At 39.6% G+C, this 24,909-nt stretch overlaps 1 protein-coding gene across 7 annotated transcripts in view; it reads right to left on the reverse strand.

Annotated features, from left to right (window-relative positions):
* Positions 1-24,909, reverse strand: part of LOC110967652 (MTSS I-BAR domain containing 1) — a 55,845-nt gene that overhangs the window by 23,743 nt on the left and 7,193 nt on the right. For all 7 annotated transcript variants that reach the window (XM_022217333.2, XM_051956970.1, XM_022217330.2 and 4 more), the window contains exon 3: positions 23,344-23,417. In XM_022217333.2, coding sequence (XP_022073025.2) covers positions 23,344-23,417 — 74 coding nt within the window. The remainder of the gene's footprint in view (positions 1-23,343; positions 23,418-24,909) is intronic.

Below are 24,909 nucleotides of genomic sequence, written 5' to 3' on the forward strand. Positions count from 1 at the left end.
GAATAGGCTGACGTAGTTCCGAGAGCACCGGGGGATTGTGGCTAAGTCCCATTAGCTTCCCAACCAGCGGAGCCAACTGGTATACTAAGGATTTGCCATATCCCGTCAGCATAAGTCCAAATACGTCTTTCTTCTCAATGAAACACTTAAGTGCCGTCCTTTGTTTATCTTTCAAGTTGAATTTTAGCTTCAAATCTTTAAGGGCTGTGGCCAAAGCCAAGTCGAAAGATAACTGTTTATTGTGCGCCGGTTGTTTCTGTCAGAATCGTCACACCTCTGTCGTCACTTCGTTACGCCCGCCTTCTGACTCTACACTTCATGGTGATTGGTCCGGCCAGTTTTAGGAGAATCCAGCCTCGAGCCTTATGGAGGGTAACTAGACCCACCCTGGCAGAGAATTAAATTCGTTGCCGTGGGTTGTCTAGCGCGGCTAGGCTATTTTATTATTTCAATATCGATCAAACAACAAATTCAAGTCGTATGCACCAAGAAACACCTACCTTTTAACAATTCTTGGCCAAACTCTGTCATTTGGTGTGGTATTTCAGCTTTCCAGTGTCTGAGCCAGAGTCTATGGGGACGATTATGACAGGGCTAGGAGATAGAATGGCAATTTGATGTGGAGCTGCCAAGTCTGTCTCTGTCCTCAACCCCCTTCCAGTCTGTTCCTTGGAATGTCACACTGTGCTGACACAGAGAGTGTCTGAGTGTGTGTTTTTGCACTTTGCCAGAATGCATCAGAAAGAAAGGACCTCAAACGGCCAGAGACTTAAAAGTTCACAAGCAAATGTATTGGAAGCATACTGTAGAAAGACACCCATTAGTTTGATTATGTTATTAACTTTCTATGTGGATCATCTTCCAATAAACTCAGTAGGCTGTTTAATTCAACTTAAATCAAGATGGAAGATGAAAATTCTGTCCTTTGTCTGTATTTACAGGATTAACTTTCATGTTGCTGCTGAAATGTAAGTAAGTAAGTAAGTAAGTAAAATTTATTTATATAGCACCTTTCACAGACAAATACAGTCACAAAGTGCTTCACAAAAAATAAAAAACAGCATAAAAGAAAAGAAAACACAATAGAAACTCAAATAACAAGTATGACTTAAAACAATAAGAATGGTGATCATAAACAGTCACATATCAGGTGAGTCTAAAATGCTTGGAGAAACAGGTGGGTTTTAAGATTACGCTTAAAAGCCTCCACGGAATCAAGACAACGCAAGGATAGTGGAAGAGCATTCCAGAGCTGTGGAGCAACAGCCTGGAAAGAACGACCACCGCGAGTTTTAAACTTGGTTCGGGGAGCCGCAATAAGAATTTGATCAGATGATCTCAGCGTCCGGGAGGGAACGTAAGGACGCACAAGATCTCTGATATAGACAGGAGCCTGATCATGGAGGGCTCTAAAAGTTAACACCAAAATTTTAAAATAAACACGATACTGGATTGGAAGCCAATGAAGATTTTTTAAGACTGGGGTAATATGAGTTCGCCTATTTGTACGAGTCAATAACCTTGCTGCAGCATTTTGAACATGCTGTAGACGAGAAAGCTCATTTTTGTCAAGACATGAAAACAGACTGTTGCAGTAGTCCAAACGAGAAGAAACAAAAGCATGAATTATCAACTCAAGGTCATTTTTAGATACCATTGGTCTAAGTTTAGAGATTTTCCTCAATTGGAAGAAGCAATTTCTTGTCAGCTGCTTTGAGTGGTGTTCTAAAGACATGTCTTTGTCGAAGATAACACCAAGATTCCGGAAACTCGATTTTCCTGACAAATTAAAATTAGATAGGTACTGATTGATCCCTGCAATGGCATCATCAGGAGCCAACACCAATGTTTCAGTTTTCTCGTCATTAAGACTCAAACAATTTGCGCCCAGCCATTTTTTAATTTCGGAAAGACAAGTTAATAATGAGTTCAATTTATGAATCTCAGAAACTTTAAAGGAACAGTAAAGCTGGATATCGTCAGCAAACAAATGATATGAAACGTCGCTGAACTTTTGAATTAACATTCCCAAAGGGAGGAGGTATAGAGAAAACAAAATTGGGCCCAAAACAGAGCCCTGGGGCACAACTTGATGTGACACAACTTGATGCAATTTGAGATCAATAAAAACAGCAGGAAGCCATACAAAAACGTATGATCCTCTGCATGTCATAACATCATAACACAGCCCAGATCATTGGTTTAAATGAGCAGATGACTGTAACAACAATCAAAACTCATCAATAATTTTTCATTTATAGCACTTTAAGCCCTTTCCGAGTGTATTTTAAAACACATCAGCTGGCCATTAGAGAATGGAGGGAAAGCCGATATGAACATAGATTTATGAGTGATTAAGGCGGGACGAGAAAGGAAAGAAGCGAAAGAATGGTCGAAGAGGTGTACAAAAAGCCTCTCTAAAGATAGATGTACATTATTGATCCTGTGAGTGAACTTCCTCTGGTACAGCAGCATGATTAACAATAGATTATAATATACATTCAAATAAAAATAGAAGAAAGAAGAGGAAGCAAGGGAAACAGAAGAAAGAGAGAGTGTTGTGGGGGTAGTTTGACATGTAGATCAGAGGTTGGCTAGCAGAAACCAGCTCAGTGTATGGGCACCAGATGGCTGCTGTTAACTACGGGCCAGTGGTTACGTTGATAAGAGACTGGGGACTCCACAGCTGGAAACACACACACACATGCACACACACTCCCAGCTGGACAGAGGTAAGGCGATCTGCTCACCAGCTAATTAGAGAGCTGCAGAAAACAGTGAGGCTCCATGCACGCTGAACCACCTAAAACTGGAAATCTTTCATGTTGCTCTTTCAGCCAAACAGAGCTGGTGTTTTTCACACTACAAACTCTGGGACTATTTTTTTTATATAAATGATTACGTACGTCTCCACAGCTCCCTGATTTTCAGGAATAGTGTTAAGAAGACATTTTATACTGCCTCTGTCCTACAGAGCGGATTACACATGCTAACATTGATGAATGTAACCTGCATTTACATTTATCTTGTCAGGTTATGTTTAAGCATCAGCTGGTGCAGGAATTCAATTTGGCACAAGATACATTTAGTCAAGTCATTGAAGAGAACAACTAGCACTAGCATTTAGCCAAACTAAAACACAGTGTTAAAGAGGCTCACCAAACTTACTCAACATTTAACAAAATATTCTCTGTACCACTGGCTCTGGATGGTAGTCAACTCTTATGAGCGTTAACAATAAAGATGCAGAGACAGAAAGATAAAAGCAATGTTGCCTAATCTAGAACTACAGAAATTGCTAACTGAGCTACATGGACATTTACTGAATTACATTAGCCAGAGGAACTAGTTGATGTTATATAAATAAAGTTCGATGAAACTGACACAGGCATATGACGTAATTTGGAAGTTGAGCACGTAAAAGAGTTGTTTTGTTTTTTTTATATTAACAAATGCTGCTCCACAACGCACTTGAGAACATCTTTTGCCATCATAACATATACTAACTTAGAGTGGGTGAAACATTTATTAATATTATGAGTACAATTTAAGGTATTCGCATTACTTTTATTAAATCTCAAACATGTTATCTGGTGAAAATAATAAACATTTGACTGTAAGTACAATATGTTTTGCCAGCTTCCTTTCAAATAATTTTACATTTCCTGATTTTAAGGCCCCAACCACCACCATCCTAGAACCCAGACAGCATCTAAGCTGTGTAAAAATCTTGCTTTTAGAATGTGTTACTGTGAAGGAAAGACGTGAATCCTGACGTGCACACACATATAGTCCAGGCTGAGCAGTTGGCATGCCCAGATGGAGCCACCCACACAGTACAGATACAGGCTAACATTTCATTCACTGATTTATTTGTCTACTCTGTCAGCCGGTAGCCTGCTGTTAGTGTACAATGACATTTTTCTGTAAACGATAACCTAAAGGGCTGGCTGTGAGGAGTTTAATGAGTGTGGGATTCAAAGGAAGTCAGAAAAAAGTGAATAAATGAATGAATTAAATTATCAAACAAGAAATTATTATTTTATATATACAAGGTAAAAGTTTAATATATGGTACATGGATATCAGTCAGTATTTCCTTCAAGGTCGAGGGCCTGCAGATCTGTTCTATTAGTTGCCTCCTTGAGAACCTTCATTCATTAATTCATCAATAGCTGCTGACAGAAAGTCAGCTTGTCCGTCTTATGATGCCGACCCACACACACAAACACAAACACACTCAACGGTCAGCAAGTCTAAGTCTCAATAGGCACCAACACATACAACGAGTGGGCGAGCAAGCAAACACACACACACACACCTGCTGTAGTGTGACCAGTGCTGACACAGAAAACCCCCCGGACTGCCTGACTACAGCTTCCAACAGCTGCCATGCAAAGACCGGAGAAGGAAAAGGGATGACTGAGAGGAGAAATGATGAGGACTATTTTCAGATACTGTAAAAATTATTTAAATGTATTATGAATATGTTCATACTGTAATAAAGCTGTGTACTGGCCATAATGTATTTAGACGAAATGGCAGTAACAGTATCAGTGCTGATTTATTGTTTATGAAAGTCCCAATATTGAAGACCTTAATGTGGAAAAAATCATTTTACTTTGTATTTTAATACATCCATGGCTTGTTTTTAACAGTATAGATAGCCTAGATGCTTGTGTTGCGCAGAAACTAGAACAATAATAATAACATCTACTCACAACGAGTAGCTGTAAAAGAAACAATACTGATGCACATATAACACATTTTCCACCTCAGGCCTGATCCTATGATGAAGAACTTACAGTAGCTCAATAAAGGACCTATATAGTAAAAACTATAAACTACTGATCAGTATACTTTTTAACAGCCAATCTGATTACATAGCCACCATAATCACTGAAACTGATAGGTAAGGGGGAAAAAAAACGACAGAAAGGCACCTATCACAGATCACTAAACAGGTAAAACCCACAATGCTGCTTGTCAGTGCATCACAGTCTAATGAGAAACCAAAACAGCAGCAGCCTGACTTCTCAGAGCCTTCAGTAATTGATATCTGATTGCTAGGTTACTAAAAATATTCATCTATGACCACAACGGTCCAATGTTATTCCTGACTACAAGTCTATAGAATGTGTAGTCTTAGAAAGAAGATTCTGTGTAAAGTGTAGTTGTGAATGTGTGTCAGTGTGCCACTGCAATGCAGTGAAATGCATCCTGAATAGTAATGCATGAGGCTTCTTTACATTGCTCTCCTCTCCTGAAGGTCTTATCTCGTCCAATCTACTCGTCGTTTCTCCTTGTGTGGTTCTTTTTTTAATCTCCCCTTTTGCCCTGATTATGTTTCTTTCTTATGCCTTCTTCTCTTCTCTGTCTTCCTGCTCATTTATCCTCTTTCTCCCTTTTCATTACCTTTCTGCATTCTTTTACTCTGTTCTGTCATCAAACCATTCATGTAGAAACTGAAAAAAAGAGCAGTGGAGGGATTCTTGAGTGATGTATGAAGAGAGGATTCAGAGGGGCAGTTCTGAGATTTTGGGATTGATGTGCACCAAACAGAGCTCAATCTGGGATCAGTAAATGTGTTAGTGTGCCAGTGTAGTGCTGCACACTGAATACTAATGAATTCTGTATAAAATTTGGAGAATATTCCTCTTACAGTCAAAGGTTGAAAATAGAAAAGAATTTAGGAAAGAGAGAGATATGTGTTGAGTTTTTGGTGCTACAGAGTTGGGTGTGCAGTGCTGAGGAGAGCAAAAGATTAAGGCAAGAATACAGATGACAAAGAGAAGCAATTTGAGTGTGACAGTATGCCACCTTTGTGTGGTTCTGCAGTGTGAATGCTAACGAGGTCTTGAAGCTACAGATAAACAAGAAAAGATAGCTGACAAATGTACCAATTACTCTATCTCTGTCTCATTTGGATGCTAAGCTACTGTATCTCCACCTTCCTTCTCTGCTATTGTGCCCCTTTCACGGGGCTCTGAATGGATACTAAAGCAGTGGATGGGAACCAATTAAGATAACTAGAATGCGTAACTCCTCGCTACAAAATGCCACCATCCTTTCTCCTGTCACTTTGCATGCTGTGCTATGTGAGCTACTTCTCACCTTGCACATTTGTTGCATATTTACAGAGGAAAAAAAAAAGACTCTTGTAGGGAAATACGCACTAATTCACAAACATGTCTTGGCTTTTATCAGATGGGTAAAATAACACGGGAATGACATGCATTAAAAGTCCACAAGAATCAGGAGTCAACCCCTGGACTCACTGCTTGAAGGTATTTGTGCCAATGCGCTATGATACTTGAATTATTGACATTTAAAGCATAAGACTTAAGACTTTTTTTTTTTTTACATATAATCCCAGAGCTTTAGGACTAAGCAGCAAGACAAACCTCCTAAACACACAGGTGCAACGGAGTGTTTTATAGCCAAACGGCTGAATGTTCTTAACCGGATGAATCAGTCATGTGACCTCAATCCAACTGAGCACCTCAATGAAGCAAAGAAGCTCCACAAACAAGAACTAAATGGCTTCAGTAAAGGACTGGTGGAGCATCAACGCAGAAGATAGCAGAGGTCTACAGTGAAGGTCACATTCAGCTGTTAAGAAGAAAGACAGAAAGAGATGATATTGTGGTGGGCAGAATTCACAAGCTGCAAAAGAGGGAAGTATGAGGTATCTACTACCAAACAGTCTCCAGGCAGATTTGATATGTAAATTTATGCTAACTGGCTTACTGTAGTGTTACAGGAAGATGTCATAACTGCACACCCAGGCTTCAGCTGCACATTGCAATGAAAATGTAGGTCATTTATTCTACTATACTCCACTGATTTTTATCTTTTACGCCGTTATCTCTCTGATCTTGGTCTCTACATTACACTCCATTCTTTCTACGTTCTATTTAGTTTTCTTTTTTATTTCTCTGTAGTCTTAGTTCTCTGCCCCCGCCTCCTGTCTCTGATGTCTCTGCGAAAGTTGTACCATAATGTTAACACGGTGCCTGAGTTAATCCAGTCAGTAAGCAGTTGGCTAGTTCAATGAGCGGTCAAAGTCAAGACCAAAATAAATGTTCAAAGGAAGGAGAGAATATCCCATGGGAAAGTGCATATTGATCATACAGCATTTTGGTGTATCCATGCAAATGTCGTTAACGGTTAGGAATATTTCACATATGCAAACATCCCTCATTTTAATAACAAAAAGCCTACACTGTCCTACGGTCTCTGCTGTAATGAAGGTTCCTACATACAGCAGCAGGTACTTAACATCACTGCTAGATTTTCTAAAGTGGACTTTTTGTGACACCAAACCAGATCTTAATCCCAATCTGCATGTATGAGCAGCAATGACCAACTACTAAGCACACTAACAGCAGTTGCAATGAAAATGTATTCATTTGTGGACGGCCTCTATCTTCACATTATTTCACCCAGCATGTAAAAGCTCAGCAACAGCAGCAGCAGCTGTACATCTGCTGTCCAGAATCTGACCAATTAAAGCCACCGATGAGGGGATTTAAGCATGTCATGAGATGTGCAGAGAGACACGCAGAGTGAATGGGAGACAGAATAGATTACCCTGGAGCCCACTCCTGCTCTTCTCTGGGCTTTGGTGCCCCACTTTTTCCTCTAATCTTCCTTTCTGGTCTGACACACATTCCACTGACAGTGAGACAGAAAGGATTTACTAGGACCTCAACCAATGAACTAAATTCATTGCGCTTTTTTCTTTGCTTGAGCCCTGACATCCTTATTTATGGTATGCAGAACTGAGAAGCAGTGGCAGTGATAATAACTGCACCTCAGAAACAATCAAACCATTAAATCCACTCAGCATAAAGGTCAATGTTAAAGCCCTTTTCCTCCATATGTACTGAACGGGGTCAGCGTGTGGTCAGTACGTGCAAAACGTCTGATGCCACAGTTAATCATTTACAATGAAGAGGACAGAGGTTCGTATTCCCACTGAAACTTCTGTGTGATATGAGGTCTGAGTCCCGTTCGTCTTACACGTAAGACTCAAGTCAAAGTCTAGTTTCAGCTCAGTAACGCTTCACAGTGAGAAAAAGCTGAGTGTGGACATCTGTGATCGTAGGTGTGACTACTACGAAAACAAATCACAACAGTAGAAAAACAGAAATATAATTTAAAAAATATTAGCAATAGAAATCGTTGCTACAACATGCATGTGTAAATCATACAGAGGCAGACTGGTAATTCAACTAAAGAGGGTGGAGAGAACATAATTAAAGCAATTAGTTAAAACCGTGTGTACACTTGCTCTTAAAAAAAATTGCTCTGGGAATATTATTGTTATTGTTGAGTACTAGTTAATATCCACATTATGGACCTGTGCAAAAAACAATAATGTTTCAGGAGGTATTTTTAAAAACCAAGACGCAGCATATTATTCTTTTATATTTTCAATCCAGTAGCAAGAGCAGTGGGTGTAATGTTTGCATCCACCACAATGGATTTAAAATTAAGCAATCAAGATATGATTAAAGTGCAGACTTTGAGCATTAATATCAAGGGTTTAACAAAAATAATGCATTAATCGCTCAGGAATTACACTCTTTTTATGTAATCCCTCCATTTTCACAAAAGTAACGGAACAACTGACTCTCAGTGTGAGGTCCAAAGAGGCGTGAATGCAAGAGAGGGATGATACCATTAGACTGAAAAAACAAAACACACCTATGGGAGAGATTTAGGAAAGTTTGGAAGCGTTTGGTACATTATTAAAAAGAAGTAATGTACGAGTGAGCTCAGCAAAGTCTAATTTATTCTTTACTGCCTCGTTTCAAATCCACTGCTGTAGTGTACAATACAAGAATTGAGTCACCGACCAAATACTGATGGACCTGACTGTATATTTTTTATGCCACACAGAGATTACTGTTAATAGCCGATTCTGGGATGACATGACACAATAAAATGATGGCTGTTCCTCAGCCAAGACATTTTCTACACCTCTTCATCCTATTAAGAACTAATTCAGCATCCATTAGTAGTTTGCATATGGGAGGAAATGATGCAAGATACAAAGTAAAGACAAGATGGTCTGATCAATCAATATTTCCGTTATCAGAATTTGGAAGAGACAGCTGTTGCATGAGATAACAAACCATTAAGTTTGGGCTTAATATATCTCTGTGAATGATCTAAATCTTTCTGCACGTCACAGCCAAAATCAGCAATTAAGAAAAAAAACAACAAAAACTTGACCTTCAACAACCAGAAGATGGTCTATGCAGAAAGTAGTTTACAAAAATGTAACAAAATGATAAACTGTGGTTGCAGAGGGGAAATCCAGCCTGAAGTAAAATGTAAACAAGACAGTTTGTCCTTAATAAAACTGCGAACAGCCTATGATTTTGTTAACAGACTCATGAAAGCAATGAAATGAAACCTAACTCACCACTTACTCAAACCAAACAAGACATCAAAAATATCCACAATGTTTGGCTTGTCAGCTTCTGCACTCAGTATGTGAGTGTGTCTGTGACCTTTCCTTCCCCTGTAGGGAGACCGACTGAGGCCTCCAGTCTGTGAGATACCGGTGATAATTTAAACCAGAGACACACCAGAGAGACTGAACTGTTTGTCAGTGCAACACAACACTGCCTTGTTTGCAGTAATGACCACCAGATTACATCTACGGTGTGTGTCTGAGCCTTTACATGTGCGAGTCTGTGTGCTTGTGTATGTGTTAGAGCCCCCATATAATGTCAAAGAGTTAGTGAAGGGACGTTCTCCACCCCAAAGTCACTCCACATTCATCCTCTTCACACAACCACATCATTCATTCAGTGGTTTATGGAGTATCTATGTGACTATAGGGAACCATTCAGACACTGAAAACTCAATGACTCAAGCTGCTGGCTGAGTAACATGAATGAGCTCAACTTAATTACTATTTACTCATCTATCAACCAATATGACCATTATTATCCCACACACTCAATCATGAACTCATACTTAATGAAAAATATGTTCAGGAGAATTAGACAATAGATCTACACCACAAGTCAAAAGTTTGGACACACCTTCTCATTTGATGCTAATATTAAAGACATCAAAACTCTCAAAGAATACATGGAATTACGTTGTAAACAAAAAGGTGCTAATCTTTAATATTGATTTACAATGTAGAAAACAATAGAAAATTTTAAAAAGCATTGAATGAGAAAGTGTGTCCAAATTTTAGACTGGTAGTACACCATTTAATTGTGAAATAGTGATATTTTTCTTTTGACTGGGGAGGGTTGCATTAGATAACACACTTTGTCCGAGTTCACCTTTAATGTTCATGCTGCAACAGATGGTCCACCTGCCCAGTGACACAGCAAGAAGCTGATGACGGTTTCCCACTGTGCATGTGTGCCACTGAATTTATGTGTTTATGCAAATAAGTAGCCGTTGTGCTCTATTCTCAAGTACGAAGCATAAAAGACTGGAAAGACTTTTGTATTCTGTCGCTTCGTATTACAACTGAGCTCTTTCTGTCCTCTGTCTCTACACCTTCATGTTTCTCTCTGTCCTTGAGGATGGAAGAGAAAGTCCCTGATGGTAAACAGAAAATGCCTATTGGTGCCGCTGTCACAGAGTGGCTGTGGATGCACCTGCCCTCGACAGCCTGGACACAGACAGCAGGTAAGGTTGTAGATGTAGAAGAGAAAAAAATGGATTTTAAAAAAAGAGTAAACGGAAAGGGACTGGAAGAGCTACTCGAAGAACCTTCCAAGTATTTTGAAAGTAATCAGATACTAATAATGGCGAGCAAGTTAATAAAAACACTTGCAGTTTTCTTTGCATGTGCTACAGTTTATCTATAGAGATAATAAATATATAATAATTTAGTTCAAGTCTGGTTTGTAGCAGTAATGTTTTATTTAAGATCAATTCATGCTGTCTTCGTCTGCAAAGGTCATGCCAGTCCATGTGGAGTCAATCTAATTATTCACTCAAGTCTACGGGCAGCACAAAACTTGTGACAACTTGGACTATTCTAAGCACTGCGAGCACACCGACTGTGCATGTTTGTATCATGTAGCCGCTGAATTTCCTGCATCTTAACCTTAAACTACAACTCATTCCTATACTATGTTGCAAAGATCCTTTAGATAAAAAGCACAAAATTACAGTGTTTCTGCTTAACATAAGCAGCAATGCCATGTGCCAGTTCATAGTGATGCCTCTCATCTCTTCCTTTAATGTAGTACAGTGCGCATGCTTTAAATTAGTTTTGATAGCCAACAGACATTTACCTAATACTACACTATGAAAGAAACAACATGCATGTTATCTATGTTCATTGGCTCTGCGGGAACCATAAATCAGGCTTTAGTCTGCACTGTATGGCTACTAAAATCCTACAATATAAATAAAATCTGTGGATTTAGATTTCCTGGGGCCAGATTAACCTCCCTCTGTTTAATATTTAGGTTAACCTAGAGCTTGGAGGGAAACTGCTCCGAGTGTTAACGTCACCATCAATATGAAACACAGTGTGAGTCTATGTGTGTGAGGTAGGAACAGAACAAAGAAAGGCAGTGTTGGGTCAGTCTGGCAGACGGGATGTGGTCTCGTGTTAATGTGCTCGACGTTGACCATTAAAAAGAAACACCTAAAAAATAGCATACATAGACATAAAACACACACTTGTGAGCTCGACACAAAAGCACACACACACACACACACACACACACACACACACACACACACACACACACACACACACACACACACAACACACACACACACACACACACACACACACACACACACACACACACACACACACACACACACACACACACACACACACACACACAGCACTGCCTTAAAGTAAACAAATGACACGCACACACACACACATACACGCGGCAGACAGATGCAAATAACACACAGACTGACAACACTTGTGTATTGGAAGGAGACTAATATCCAGACATGGAGCAGACTAGCTGGATGCCTTTAGTTTACCAGGAACACACAAATAAGTTGACAGAGGAGATGTTATCAGCCCGCTACTTTGTTATCACTTCACATTAAGAGGTGAACATTGTGGAAATGTCACCAACTGAGCGTTAATAGAATTTAATAAGATCCACTGGGATTAACAGGTGTGTTTTTACAACATGGGACTGGTTCTTTATTGCCATCTCTGTCATGGACACGGTACAGAAAAGGTCACAAATGTCAGGTTTCACAATAAATCAAGTTAATAGGTGAAGACCCGATGCGCACAAAACACCAAAAACAAAGTGACTTTAAAGGATTATGCAACAGGATCTTTTGGGTCGGGTTAAAGTAGGTTACTTGGAGCCTGTTTTTATCCACTCTGTTAAGAGGCTCGAACTGCCTTTATATATTTGACATCTTCAGTTCACCAGTCTTCACATGGACAGTCAAATGACATGTATTGATTACTCTAATCCACATCAAGACAAAAAAGCAAAAATGTCGGCTGTCAATACTTAGCCCTTTTGGTATTCCCTTAAATGTAGAAGTTTATTGCTTCCTTTTGATCTGTTTGATGATATCTGTATGTTGTAGGACTATTTTTGTGAGTAAATAAAAATCAAATATAAGATAAATCTTTCTGTGTGTTTTTCGTCCATCAGTTAAGCCTACCTTGTTTAATAAATGCTTGTCAAGCCACCTCAGAGAGACACAAGTCTGAAGTTCATTTGCCAGAGAAATGTGTTTTGAATTTGGCTTTGCATGCATGTCAGACGCTCCAAATCCGAAGCTCACTGGTCTAACCAGGTCTATGTTTAAACAAAAACAGAGCGCAAACAGCGAGAACACTCACCAACACTTGTGTGGCCGAACACTGAATAGACAAGTGCATAGATGATCTGAAACACATCTATTCTGTCTCTACTGAAGCTGTCGTAATCTTTTCGTTTCACTAAATGTAAAAACATATATGCTCACATATATGTGTCCGTGAACTCCATTATAACTTGAATTTGTAATATCAAAGGACAGATATTCATATCAAGCAGATGGTTGACCAGTAGTCCTTGGAAAATGTTTGAAAAAGGGCAGACAAGACGGATGCTGCCATGATGCTGCAAACTTTGAGAGAATCCAACTATCTTGAAAGTTGTGTGCATATGAATGCATATGCACACTGGGGTGTACAAGCTTTAACTAGTGTGTGAGTCCATCCGTGAGTCAGTGTACTTGACCCATTAACTGATCCATTTGCTGGTTGCAGTGATCTGTGAGATTCCCAGGACGGGGTCAGGGCGAACACAAGAGAACAGAGAACGGATTGAGAGGCACCAAACTCATCCATGGTCTGGGCTGCACACAAGACAGGAAATGTACACAGCCAGGACTAGTCTTGGACTGAGACTGGAAAAGAGGACAGAACTCTCTCAGAGAGGGCATTGAGACAGTGGTTTAGTTCAGGATCTAAGGCTGCTCTGTAACAGAGGCCAAGGCATGAGCTGAAAGGGCCAAAGAGGAAAGGGCCTGATTTTTTTTTCATGGAGTTGTATGGGGGTTTGTCCATCCATTGCAGAGAACACAGAGCAGGCTCAGAGAAACGAGCAAAATACAGTCGAATTAGATTCAAAAGTCTTGTGTTCAGTGCATTTCAAATTGGGTTTAAAAACTCATGTGTGCTTGATCATTTAAAACAAAATGTCAATTTTGACTTTGAGCCCATTGAGTAATAACACCTCTAGAGTTACCAAAGTAAACCAGTCAACTGGATCACTTTTACTTTAATTAAAATAGGTTGGATGTGTGCTAGTTCACAGCAATTACATGCCCCATGGTCACTCAGTAAAATGGAATGAGGGAACAGAAGCCCCATTGAGGAACAACCAGGCCATGCATATGCACACACTCACACTCAGAGTAAATATGGGTACCGTGTGCTTGCCTGTATGAACACGTATGCACACACAAGCACTTGATTTCTCATTCGCACACGCATGCACAAACACTGTGGACAGCCCTGTGTCATGGGTGACATACATTCCCCGTTAATGTGTGGTGTTTTGTCCTCTCTGACCCAGAGATTCAAGAGACTTACAGAGTCTAGTGAATGTATACACTCATTATGAACCCCTCTGTCCCCCATTTTGGCTTGGGGACCCCACTGTCACCAGCCGCCAGCATCACATGTATGTATGTTAAGCTAGGTTTCTCTCCTGTATGCTCTATCTGTGGAGCTTTTCATTATTCTCAAACTACGAAGTTAACTAGAGTGATGATGTGTGAATGCGTTATCTGTGGCTATACTAGCAGCAGGCAGTGATAACAGATAACAGATGTGATAGCTTCTGCCGTGAATTAGCAGAGGCACCAACTGCATTACCAGATGACTGGAAACAGAAGAAGGTAAATCCTCAGAGACAACTGGGGTTCACCACCTCATTCCTCCTATAGAGCTGCAAAACACACCAACGTGGCACCAACAACAATGCATAGACTATCTGCTGTTTTCAGGGCTGTGTTATGCTAAAACAATGCACCACTGATAGTTCAGAAGTGAGAACATACACACCTCCAGATTGAAAGTTATTTTTGGGTGCTGAACTCATTGAGGGCTCACACTGGCCTCAGTGGAACTAAGCTATTCCATAAGGAGGGGCAGCACTGCTTAAATGGAGAGGTTACACAATGGGCTGAAGCTCGGCAGCGTATAGAGGTCACAAAGATGTAGCACAGTCAGTTAGCTCACAAACACCGAGCAAGAACCACCAGTATGGCGAAACCACCACTGGACTGATTCCTGCTGAATCCGCCCTAACTCCGGGCATGTACTATTATACTTTGATTATGAGAAAATTATAGCTTATCTTTTGATCTGTGACTTAGAATTGCAGGCTGCACAACTTAAGCGTTCCAATTAAACAACCCCCCTCCTCGGCTCTCCATGTCTATGGGGAACATTAAAGTTTCATAAAGGCTGCAGCTTACTCAGACATACTGGGTTGCTTCCAGTCAACATACTGGTGTTTGTGTTTGGTTTTCCTTGTCTCTACTGGTTCTAGTTTTAAGCCAGCTTCCCACTGCAGTTCTGTAATTAATGCAAATTAGAAACAGGTACAGTCAGCTAAAAGGGATAGACATGGGATTAAATACAAGCATAGCTGGATAATAGAAACTTTTGCAATAATGACAAAAGCTACAATAAAGACAAGAGCAGACAGAAATTTTCCAAACAGACAGAATGTGTGAACTTGATCTATTTCAGTATTATAAGACACCTGACTTTTGGCTCTGAGAAACAGACTTAAATGACAGCATATATTTATACATATATAGTGGGAATGCAGTGAGTGTCTGGAGGCTTAGAGCACCAGCTCTAAAAACACTGTTACTGGATAATCTTTTTAGGTCCAGCACAGATCCAACAGGCCTCTGCACGTTTTGCTTTGTGGCAGGTGTCTATTTCATCTCCACAGAGTCTGACATGTCCAAACAAACTCAGCACTGGAGCTGCTGACAAAACCTCTGGGATTAATACACATAAATACACTGTACATGTAGAGACAGTGTCCTAACAGCTACCAGCACACATGGGACCCAGCCCTGGTTATTTAATAAATGTGCTTTGGGTGGTGTGATTAGTTTATTGTTGTTTGAACGTGTTTTTGAGCCCGCAATGAGCAAGATAAGTAGCAGTAATAAACAAATTTACCTGGGTGCGGGTGATAAAAACAGTACTACTTCATTAGTAGGAATAAAAAAAATTCTCAGCCTCGATGGAAGCACAGAATGAAAACGCAAATTTTGGTGGCATTAAAAATTTACATTTAATGCATATCAAGGCGACATCATTCCATGATCCTTATTTGTTTTATGTCTGGAATTTGTTTTTCCTTGTTGTAGTAACATTAAAATTGTTGTCTGTGTACCTTGAAAGCCTAATTCAAATTAAACTCAAACCTTTTTCAAGCATTCATAATTAACAGGTCGTTAAATATAATCATAATTATTAACACATTAAAATGACACTGTTTATCTCAAGAGATTTCTTAGTTCACCCACCCCTATGTGTCACCCACCCCTAAGTTCAGCAATGTGCCATAACCGGAAATGGAATATCAGTTACTACTGTTTTTATAATTCCTAATACACCAAATCCAGTGTTCTTACAGATATACTTCTGCACTTCTAGATGTTTATATTTGCACATTTCTTATTGTACTTTTTAAAATGCCTGGATGTGTTAATGCACTGAAAGGATTGCTGCTGGGTTTTTTTGTAATGAATTATACTCTTTCCTATTGCATACATCATGTTATATGTTAGAGAGGTCCCTCCTGTTGATTGTGTATCCCAGAAAGAACAACCATTCACTGTACAGCTTGTCCTTGCCACAACTCAACTCGTACATGTTTTTTCCTCAAACAGTAGTTCTCAAGGTCAGACTCTGGGTTTTAAAGATGGGTCAATAAAAGACAAACAAACCCTCTAATTATGTCTCCAAACTGGTAAAACAGGCTCTCTGTGTGTCACTGTTAGGATGCTAAGCAATCTCTCTGCAGCGCATACCAGGAACACACTCCAGTCTAGTCACTTAAAGGTATGTGCTTTAGGCTGCCACTCATAGCTCAGGTTTAGTACAACCATATGTAATTCTTAGAACAGGTCAAACATGCATTATTGTTGTCTTTTTCAATTTTTCCCTCGGTGCTTCGACTGTTGCACAGAATGACTTCATAGTTCTGTGAAGCTCAGCTGCTGTCGACTTTGAAGAAAATCTCACCACTCACCCACTCTGTCACTTTCACACTCGCTCTGTGAATGAATTCCCACAAAGACAGATACACTGCACGTGAAAACAGAAAACGCACAAACAAGCTAAATAAAGACTACAAGCACACGGAAGCAGACACATAAAGAAGTCCTTCATGCAAACATGGAACATATGACGCATTTATAATTTGATACAGAACGCAGGGAAAGCGGGGATGTGCGTGGAAAATGAACTGATGCCGAAGGAAACAAGGGATAGGATTGTTCCCAGAGTAGCTGTTCTTCTGCCTTTTCTGTTATCGCTCTCTCTTCATGGATTCAAAGACGCTTTGTTTGTTTCTTCACTGATGACTAGAGCAGTTTCAAGTTTCTGGAGAGACTGAACAAGGCTCCAACGGCTTGCTATAAAAGCTATGATCTGTTTAGTTGTACCATTAACCTAATACTTTAATTTGGTGAATGTCCTCTTAAACATATAAAACAAGCTGGTTATTGGCTGTACTTCTTGTAGCTCACATCTCCAAACTTTAAAGGAGGAAAGCTACACCTCTGGGACATCTTGATAAACTTTAGGAACAAAGACAAGAACTGGCAAAGAAAGCTGGAGCACATTAGAATGACAGTTCTGCAGCCCAGTGTTCTATATAAGGTTCTACCCAGTTCAGCGGGTCCATCTGTTGTCTAAAATGTTGAAGTTCTTGCTTTATCTGAGCTGCTGCATCATCATCACCACCATGGTAGGCAGCTAGTGTTCTAGACTGCAGCAGAGAAAGTGATAATGATGTAAAGAGATTATTGGCAATGAGGAAAACTCCAGACCAACCTTTTAATCCAGGTTTTTTACTGATTGAATGATTTTATGTATTCATAACACCTTCTAGAACTACTTTTATTTATTGATTTATTCAAGTGTTTACTATTTTAGTCTATCCGTTGTATTGTTTATTACTTCAATTGTTGAATTATTTTATTTTGTTTTTATGAATTTTGACATCTCTTTTGTCATTTCTCTATTTATCATCTATATTTTATATATAGATGTTTTTTTACTTTTTTATTTCATTTTAATTGACCTGGCGTTTTCTCACGGCACGTATTAGTTAGGAAGGGTTTTGTCAGCTCCTTTGTGTTCAAGACCTTCATTCGAGCATGATGTTGAAGGGTCTATTTGTATTGTTTCATTGCTTATTTATTTTTCTCATATGTGAAGCGCTTTGTGTTATACTTCACTTCAATGAAATACAACATAAATAACATCTGATTGATTCTACTTATCTACACTATTTCTTTTAACCAAAATTAGTTAACAGATTTCAACAAACATATTCTGTTAAAATATGTCTTTTTTTCTCTCTACAGGTAAAAGCATGAAGTAAAATTAATCCTTCAAGTACGTTATTTCCAATTTGGAATCCAGGTTGGTTGTGCACATCTGGAGCTTGAATAATTGGGTAATCAAACAGCAGCGCCTTCAATTAGAATCTAACTGATTAGGTAACCACCGACAGGCTGCTGGCAACAGCTTGTTTGTCCGTCTCCGGAGCACTGGAGGACATTGTTCCATGTGGCCTGCTGTCTGAGCGACTCTATCAACAAAACATGTTCAATCATTAACGCTTTCACATGAGTTTAAATCAAATAGACGCATTAGACCTATTACAGCTGTCACATTGGTTCAAGGAGGGAGCCTCTCAATATGCGTTTGTTCACAGAGTCCCTGAAAAAACTGTGGAGGAAAAGGTTTCGTAAACAACATTACCTCAGGCAGAGCTAAGCCTGAAAGCAGTGCAAACCAGAGGAGCTGCTGATCCAAGATTTTCATGTAGATGTTGTCGTAGTGCATATATTGAATGCAATAAAAATCTAATTTTTTTGCATCTTAAAGCTCCCTCCTCCTTTCTTTTAAGTATGTTTGTGCCAACAAATGGACACGTGTGCATGTTTTAACCTTTGTGGACAGGTTCAATGTTCATAAAAGAAATCAGAGCAAACAGTGAAAGGGACAGAGAGTAAACAGGGCTTATCAAATCTTATTTTTAGACTTTATTAACACTTTTTTCCCCAAAAAATGCACTTTAAACCTTCTGGGAAAACATTTGATGCAGACCTGACACAGCAACATTCAACACTAAGCACTTTCTAACTTCTTCTTATTTGTCCAAGAATAGAATATTGAGTTTTTTTAGGTGATGTTTTGCTTTGTCCAACTGTGCTGATGTTTCTCAACTCGGCTGCACAAAAATATTCAGAAGCTTTAAGCTGATGCATATTGTAAACTTACATAATGATTAGCCGGTGAACAGTGCACTCAAGTTACCCCTTGATGACAGACGGAGCAGAACAACCAGTGTTTATACCACGCAGAAAAAATGTCTGATCCATTTTGAAAGCAGACAGAGTAGCCAAAGCTAAGCTAACCACACTCAACACCTACTGCTAAAATAAACAGAGGAGCAAAGACAAAAGCAGGAGACAGAAAACAAATTACTGGATGAAACTGAATCCACCAAGAAATTAAATAAGAACAGTCTGCCATATACCCCGGGACTTTAAAAAATAATGTCTCAGGCTGCATTCAAAGGAGGAAAACTATACAGATATGTTCTGCAGAAGTCCAAATAGTCGTTGAAAACAAGTAAAGAAAAGCAAAGGGGCGCTGCCAAGGCAAACTTAGATGCATTTCATCAGCCTGAGATAACAAACTAAAGTGAGCTGATGGAAAAAGTCCAAATTTGAACACAACAGAGTGCAGTGAACAGGTGGTTTCAGCTAAACTACAGGCATTTCAGTTTTCTGCTTTCATTTTTTTAAAGCTATTTTTTGGCCGTTATGGCTTTATTTGATAGGTCAGTGAAGAGACAGACAGGAAAGCAGGGAGAAGAATGATGGGAAGACACACAGTAAAGGGCCGGGAGTCGGATTCAAACCCAGGCCGCTGCATCGGGAACTACAGCACTTGTTCATGGGTCACCTACTCAACCAGTTGAGCTATCCAGGTGCCCCACTTTCCGCTTTCAATTTAACTGTAAATTTTACTGGTTTACCATTCTTGACAATAAGAAAGCTCACGCACCTTTCATCATACGCTTATTCTGATAATTCATATTTCCTCTCATACCTTAATCCTCATTTCTTCTCTAACTCCAGCTATGCGCCTTCAGTCTGATTCTTGTGATGCAAAAACTTGTTCAGTCTGTTAGGTTTGCAGGAGTTTTCTCTTCTGTTCCTGTTTATCAATACATCTGGCTTTTATAAATGAGTTCAGATACTATAAATCTCTCAAATGCAACATAAACAGCAAGCAACAGCTGATAATTATGGAAAGCTACAGCCTTTTGCTGGGCTGTTTCCAGAACTCAGTCAAAGGTTTTTACTCTACCACAATGATTAGCTCATCCAGTGAGTATTTACTAATGTTAACACTGGAGGGCTGTTTCACAACACTAGTATGTTTTGCATAAAACAATACCAGCTGAACTGCTGACACACATTTTCAACCCAAAATCTATTGTGATCTAAAAACACTGACATGATTAATGTTAAAATTATGGAATTTTGCACATTTTACGTCTAATGTTGCCTTGACAGATGATGTGAATTTCAGCATCAAAATATCAAGAATACAACAAGCATAAAATGAAGTTTGAATGTAATTTGCGCAGCCACTAGGCAAACCTGAGAGAACAAACGGCGGCAGTCAAAGGCTAATTGATAAAGGTGCAATTAATTTTTTTCTCATTGAGGATATAAAAGCGTGAGAAAAGCTGTTTATAGGCTGTACTTGGTGCAATAAAAGATATCTACAAAAATCCAATCCTGGCAAAAGATTTGCTTCTGTGCACAAGGTTTTTCCTGTTTTTAGTGTCTGACCTAAATGAAAGGACCGAGATATTTTGGAAACAGGATTTCATATTTAACCTAAGACAACAATTAAGCAACTTTAATGATGATAAAGCAGGTTACTATACAAAAGCATTACTACTAGTGTTTAGACATACTAAGAAATTGAAATGAACTTTGCGGGGGAGAAAAACATCTTATTCTTCTGTGTTGTACTTTTCTTAAACAAAAATTTTCAGACTGTGTTCTTTGGTTCTGCATTCAACAGATGTTCAGTATTGAAAGTGTTTTTAAAGTCTGAAGTGAAAACATCAGTGCTTGTATACACACAGATGGGTCGGGTCCACATCTTGCTTTGGAGTTACCTTTGTCATACATTGAATGCACTGAAAAATAAACAAAGGTCTGACATGCACATTTCACGTTGCTGTAAACTAGCAAGTTGCTACTACACTAATCACAGCACATCTGATAGATGTGTGAACACAAATTGCAATCCAAAGTCTAAGTTTTGGAAAGCGCTCTTTCTGATTATGTTGTTTTTCTATTTTCTGATTATGCTGCCTCAGTGATATGACTGATAACAGTCCAAGAGTACCTTTCATCTAAAACCTATAAACTTACCTCTTGTCAGATATCAAAGTGTGTCGGTTCTATAGATCAGCCCTTTCATGAGGTATCGCCACCGCCAATATCATAAATCATACAACACAAAGTCAGCCAAAAACTCTGTTCTTGTGATTAATACAGTTAATGCTAATGTGCGCATGGCCCAATCCACTGTTACCTTTATGGTTGTTGTTGTTCTAAGAGAAGAACAGTTATTTCCTTTTTTTTTCCTTCGGCGACTGAACATACACTTTTGATCTGAAAACACCTGATCTCCAAGTCATTACCGTGGCGATAGCTGTGGGTGGCAGGTTAGGACTTGAAGGAACAGAGGAAGATGAGAAAACGGAAGGAGATATTAAAAATGAATAAAGGAGCCACCATCTCAGCAGCCTCTAGCTTATTATGATAAGCAAATTTAACTGATGTAGACACAAAACCATGCAGATACTCTGACTTCAAAGCTACTGGATCAAACACATGCATAACCAGGCTCTGATGTTTTCAGAAAATAGACTTTAATCTTCTGCATTGTAGGTGAACACGGCAGTAAGTCGATCTTTCACCGAGGAGAAAGATGACTGACATCCCTGAAGGACCATTACATAGACATAACAACTGTTTGGGGGATATAGTAGATTCCAGCCGAGCAGTTTGGTTCAGTGACGAATAAGTCTGGAGTAAATTTGACTCCAGAGATAAAAATTTTTGAAAGATTTTTCTTTTCCAAGCAGATATTAAGGGCTGTTATGGGGGCTGACCTACAAATCTATCCAATTGTTCATGCCTCTGAGCCACTAGACACTGCTGTCACCACAAAAAACAATACTGCTAGGACTTTTAAAGTCAGTTAAAATGTTGGTGTAATGAGAAAACTTTCTTTCAGATTTACTCTACTGCCTTCTAGCAAGTTTTCAGTCAGCCTTGTGGTGTGTTCACAGGCTTTTGGATTAGCTCAATATATCAAAACCTTCAAAACAAGCAGGCTAATAACAATACATGATATCTCTACTCAATATCCGTGTTTTTCTCTGTCCAGCACACATTACAGCAGCTATCAGAGCGCTCTTGAGCTAGTTCAGAAAGTCTTCAATCACTACGGAAAAACAAGCAACGCTATCTGCCGGAAGACAGCTATTAGGTAGACAAAGTGTGCATAAAATTTACTTTAAGGATGCAATGAGCAACACATTATTGCAATTTATTTCCTTTATGTGAAATAGAATGCAGTTCTATTTAATTTATATATTGGATTAGTCCAGTTTCTTGTTTACATACACAACAGGAATATTAATGGAAAATATGGTGTGTAAACCTGGCAATTAAGGCTGGTTATAACAAGCTAGTACCGCTGTCATGTGGACAGTTTTTCTCCCTGTTGTAAAGATGCATCAGGCAGCTGTGTATAATAACTCATTACTCAAACCTGCCTCTCAGGTGTGCAGTAAACCCTGAGCTACAGAACACAGGATGATGAGTGCTATGTGATACCGAGAACGAGGGGGAGAAAGTGATGAAAGAGCATACAAAAAATGACGCAACGCTGAATCTCAGTCCTTCGCAGCGAACAGAAACACTGTGTGAGAGGGTGAGAGAGAATGATGACTCCGTGTTATCCCCCATCTCTGCCTTTAGCTCCATTCCCTCCTTACTCTGCTGTGAGTGAGGTGATGAATGCGTGTGTCTGTCTCAGTTCCTATTAATAGCGTGGTGCAGGGCTGGAGGTGTCAAAGCTGGGGAGGGATGAGATCTCTCACTCTGTCTCTTATACACAAGCAGAAGCAAAACAGACTATCCGAGAGTCCAGATGTAGCAGAGGAGGAGTACTTGGTGGGGGTGGGCTGGAGAGGGCAGAGAAAAGGGGGGTAGAGGTTGAAGCTAGCAGCAGAGCTTCAAACAGCACACTGACGGATTTACTATCTCAACGATAAAGCCAACAACCCGCAGAACTTCTCAGCGCAGTAGTGCTGCACCGACAAACACAGCGACACATGAGTGACCAGCCACATACACTATCAAACAGCGCTTTAATCCTGTCACCCCTGCGCTACAACCGAGGTCCGTCAAAGGTGATGTAATAGATGAAGAATAGGTTTGTAGGAGGAGACCACCAGATACAGTAAACCCTCTGTGTGACTGCTCTTACCTCTGGAGTTGGTAGCCAGGTCAGCCACCTTCTGAAAGGCATCCAGGAAGGCAGCCACAGCAACCACTGTCGCCCTGGAGAAAACAAGATAGATATTTAATTAAAACTCGAATCACCACATTGTAGTTGCATGCCAACAGCAATTATTGAAGGTACAATTTACATCCAAATCTACCCAGACTCATAATAAACGTAGTGAAGACTGAAGTAAGTCAAATTTCATATGTAACTTCTAAGATGGCAGCGACCTGTCACTCAAAGCAGCCATGGCCTTAATTATGGTAACGATGCATAACTTCAAGCCCTAATGCATAAAGGGAAATTAGCTCCTGAGACCAAAATCGTTTTTGCAATAGGCTCTCAACCTGTTTATTTCTTTGGTATTTCAATATGGAGGTCAATAGGATAAAAGTGACTGCGGTTACTATGACATTTGACCAATTCTAATGAACTCATTCTTGAGTCCAAGTGAATTTTTTTGTGGCAAATATGAAGAAAGTCCCTCAAGGTGTTTCTGAGATATTGCACTTACAAGAATGAAACAGACAGGCCAAAAACATAATGTCACAGCCATCGCTAGCAAGGTGGTTAAAAAAAAAAAAAAAAAGGTATTAGACAGGAAAAAAAATGCACGAAAAAGAAAAATATCAGTGCAATAATAACGGCAGAAGCACACCTTCAACACCCTCAAAGGCAAACACACACACACACAAAAGGGAATCGCTGATTAACTACAGTAATTACATATAGGTGTTGGCAGACAGATATAAACAGATCAGATGAACATAGTTTCTTTCTGCAGGGAAGAGAATAAAACACATGTGCATGCACTAGTTCGACACTTGAGATAATGACGCTAACATCAACCCTGATAATTGCACAGCTAAAGAAAATGTGATAGGGTAGATACTGTATGCACCGTGTGTGTTTAGGTTAAAACTTGAACGTGCCCTGCTGTGAGAGGAATGTCTGAGTAATTACTTAGAGACCGCTGGAATCTGTCCGGCTCAGCAGAGCAGCTCTAGAGTTTGCCACACTTACAGGTCAACGAAAGGATCAATGTGGGATCTACCCTGTTCAGCTCTACAATGGAAGCGAGCCCAAATCTGCTCCTCTTTCATCTTGTAAAGCATTTATAAAGTGAAGTGTGAGATACTGCATGCACACAGCAGACTGAAGAAAGGGCAAAATCCACTACATCATAAAAAGTAGTTGGTGTAAGATTGCAGAAACCATCTTATTGGTGTCCAGACTGACTGCATGATGGAGCAGCTGACTGGTTAACTTTCAAACACTGGCCTACTTCACAAACAACAGACTTCTTATGATTAAGATCACAGGTACGAAGATGAAAGTCTCTCGGTGTGTGCACGAGCATGTATGTGATATTCAATCTCCCAAACAGAGACTAGACTACTTGTCAGTCATGCATGCTAAACAAAGACAACAACAGATGACACATTTTCCAAAGCATGTCCTGCAACAAAAGGTTGTTTGTTCTAAACTCTGAGTGGGTTCAATTGTAAACACTTGTTACCTTCCATTGGCCAACCTTCATATTACAAC

This window comes from Acanthochromis polyacanthus, chromosome 12 (assembly GCF_021347895.1).
Source record: "Acanthochromis polyacanthus isolate Apoly-LR-REF ecotype Palm Island chromosome 12, KAUST_Apoly_ChrSc, whole genome shotgun sequence".
Taxonomy (NCBI): domain Eukaryota; kingdom Metazoa; phylum Chordata; class Actinopteri; family Pomacentridae; genus Acanthochromis; species Acanthochromis polyacanthus.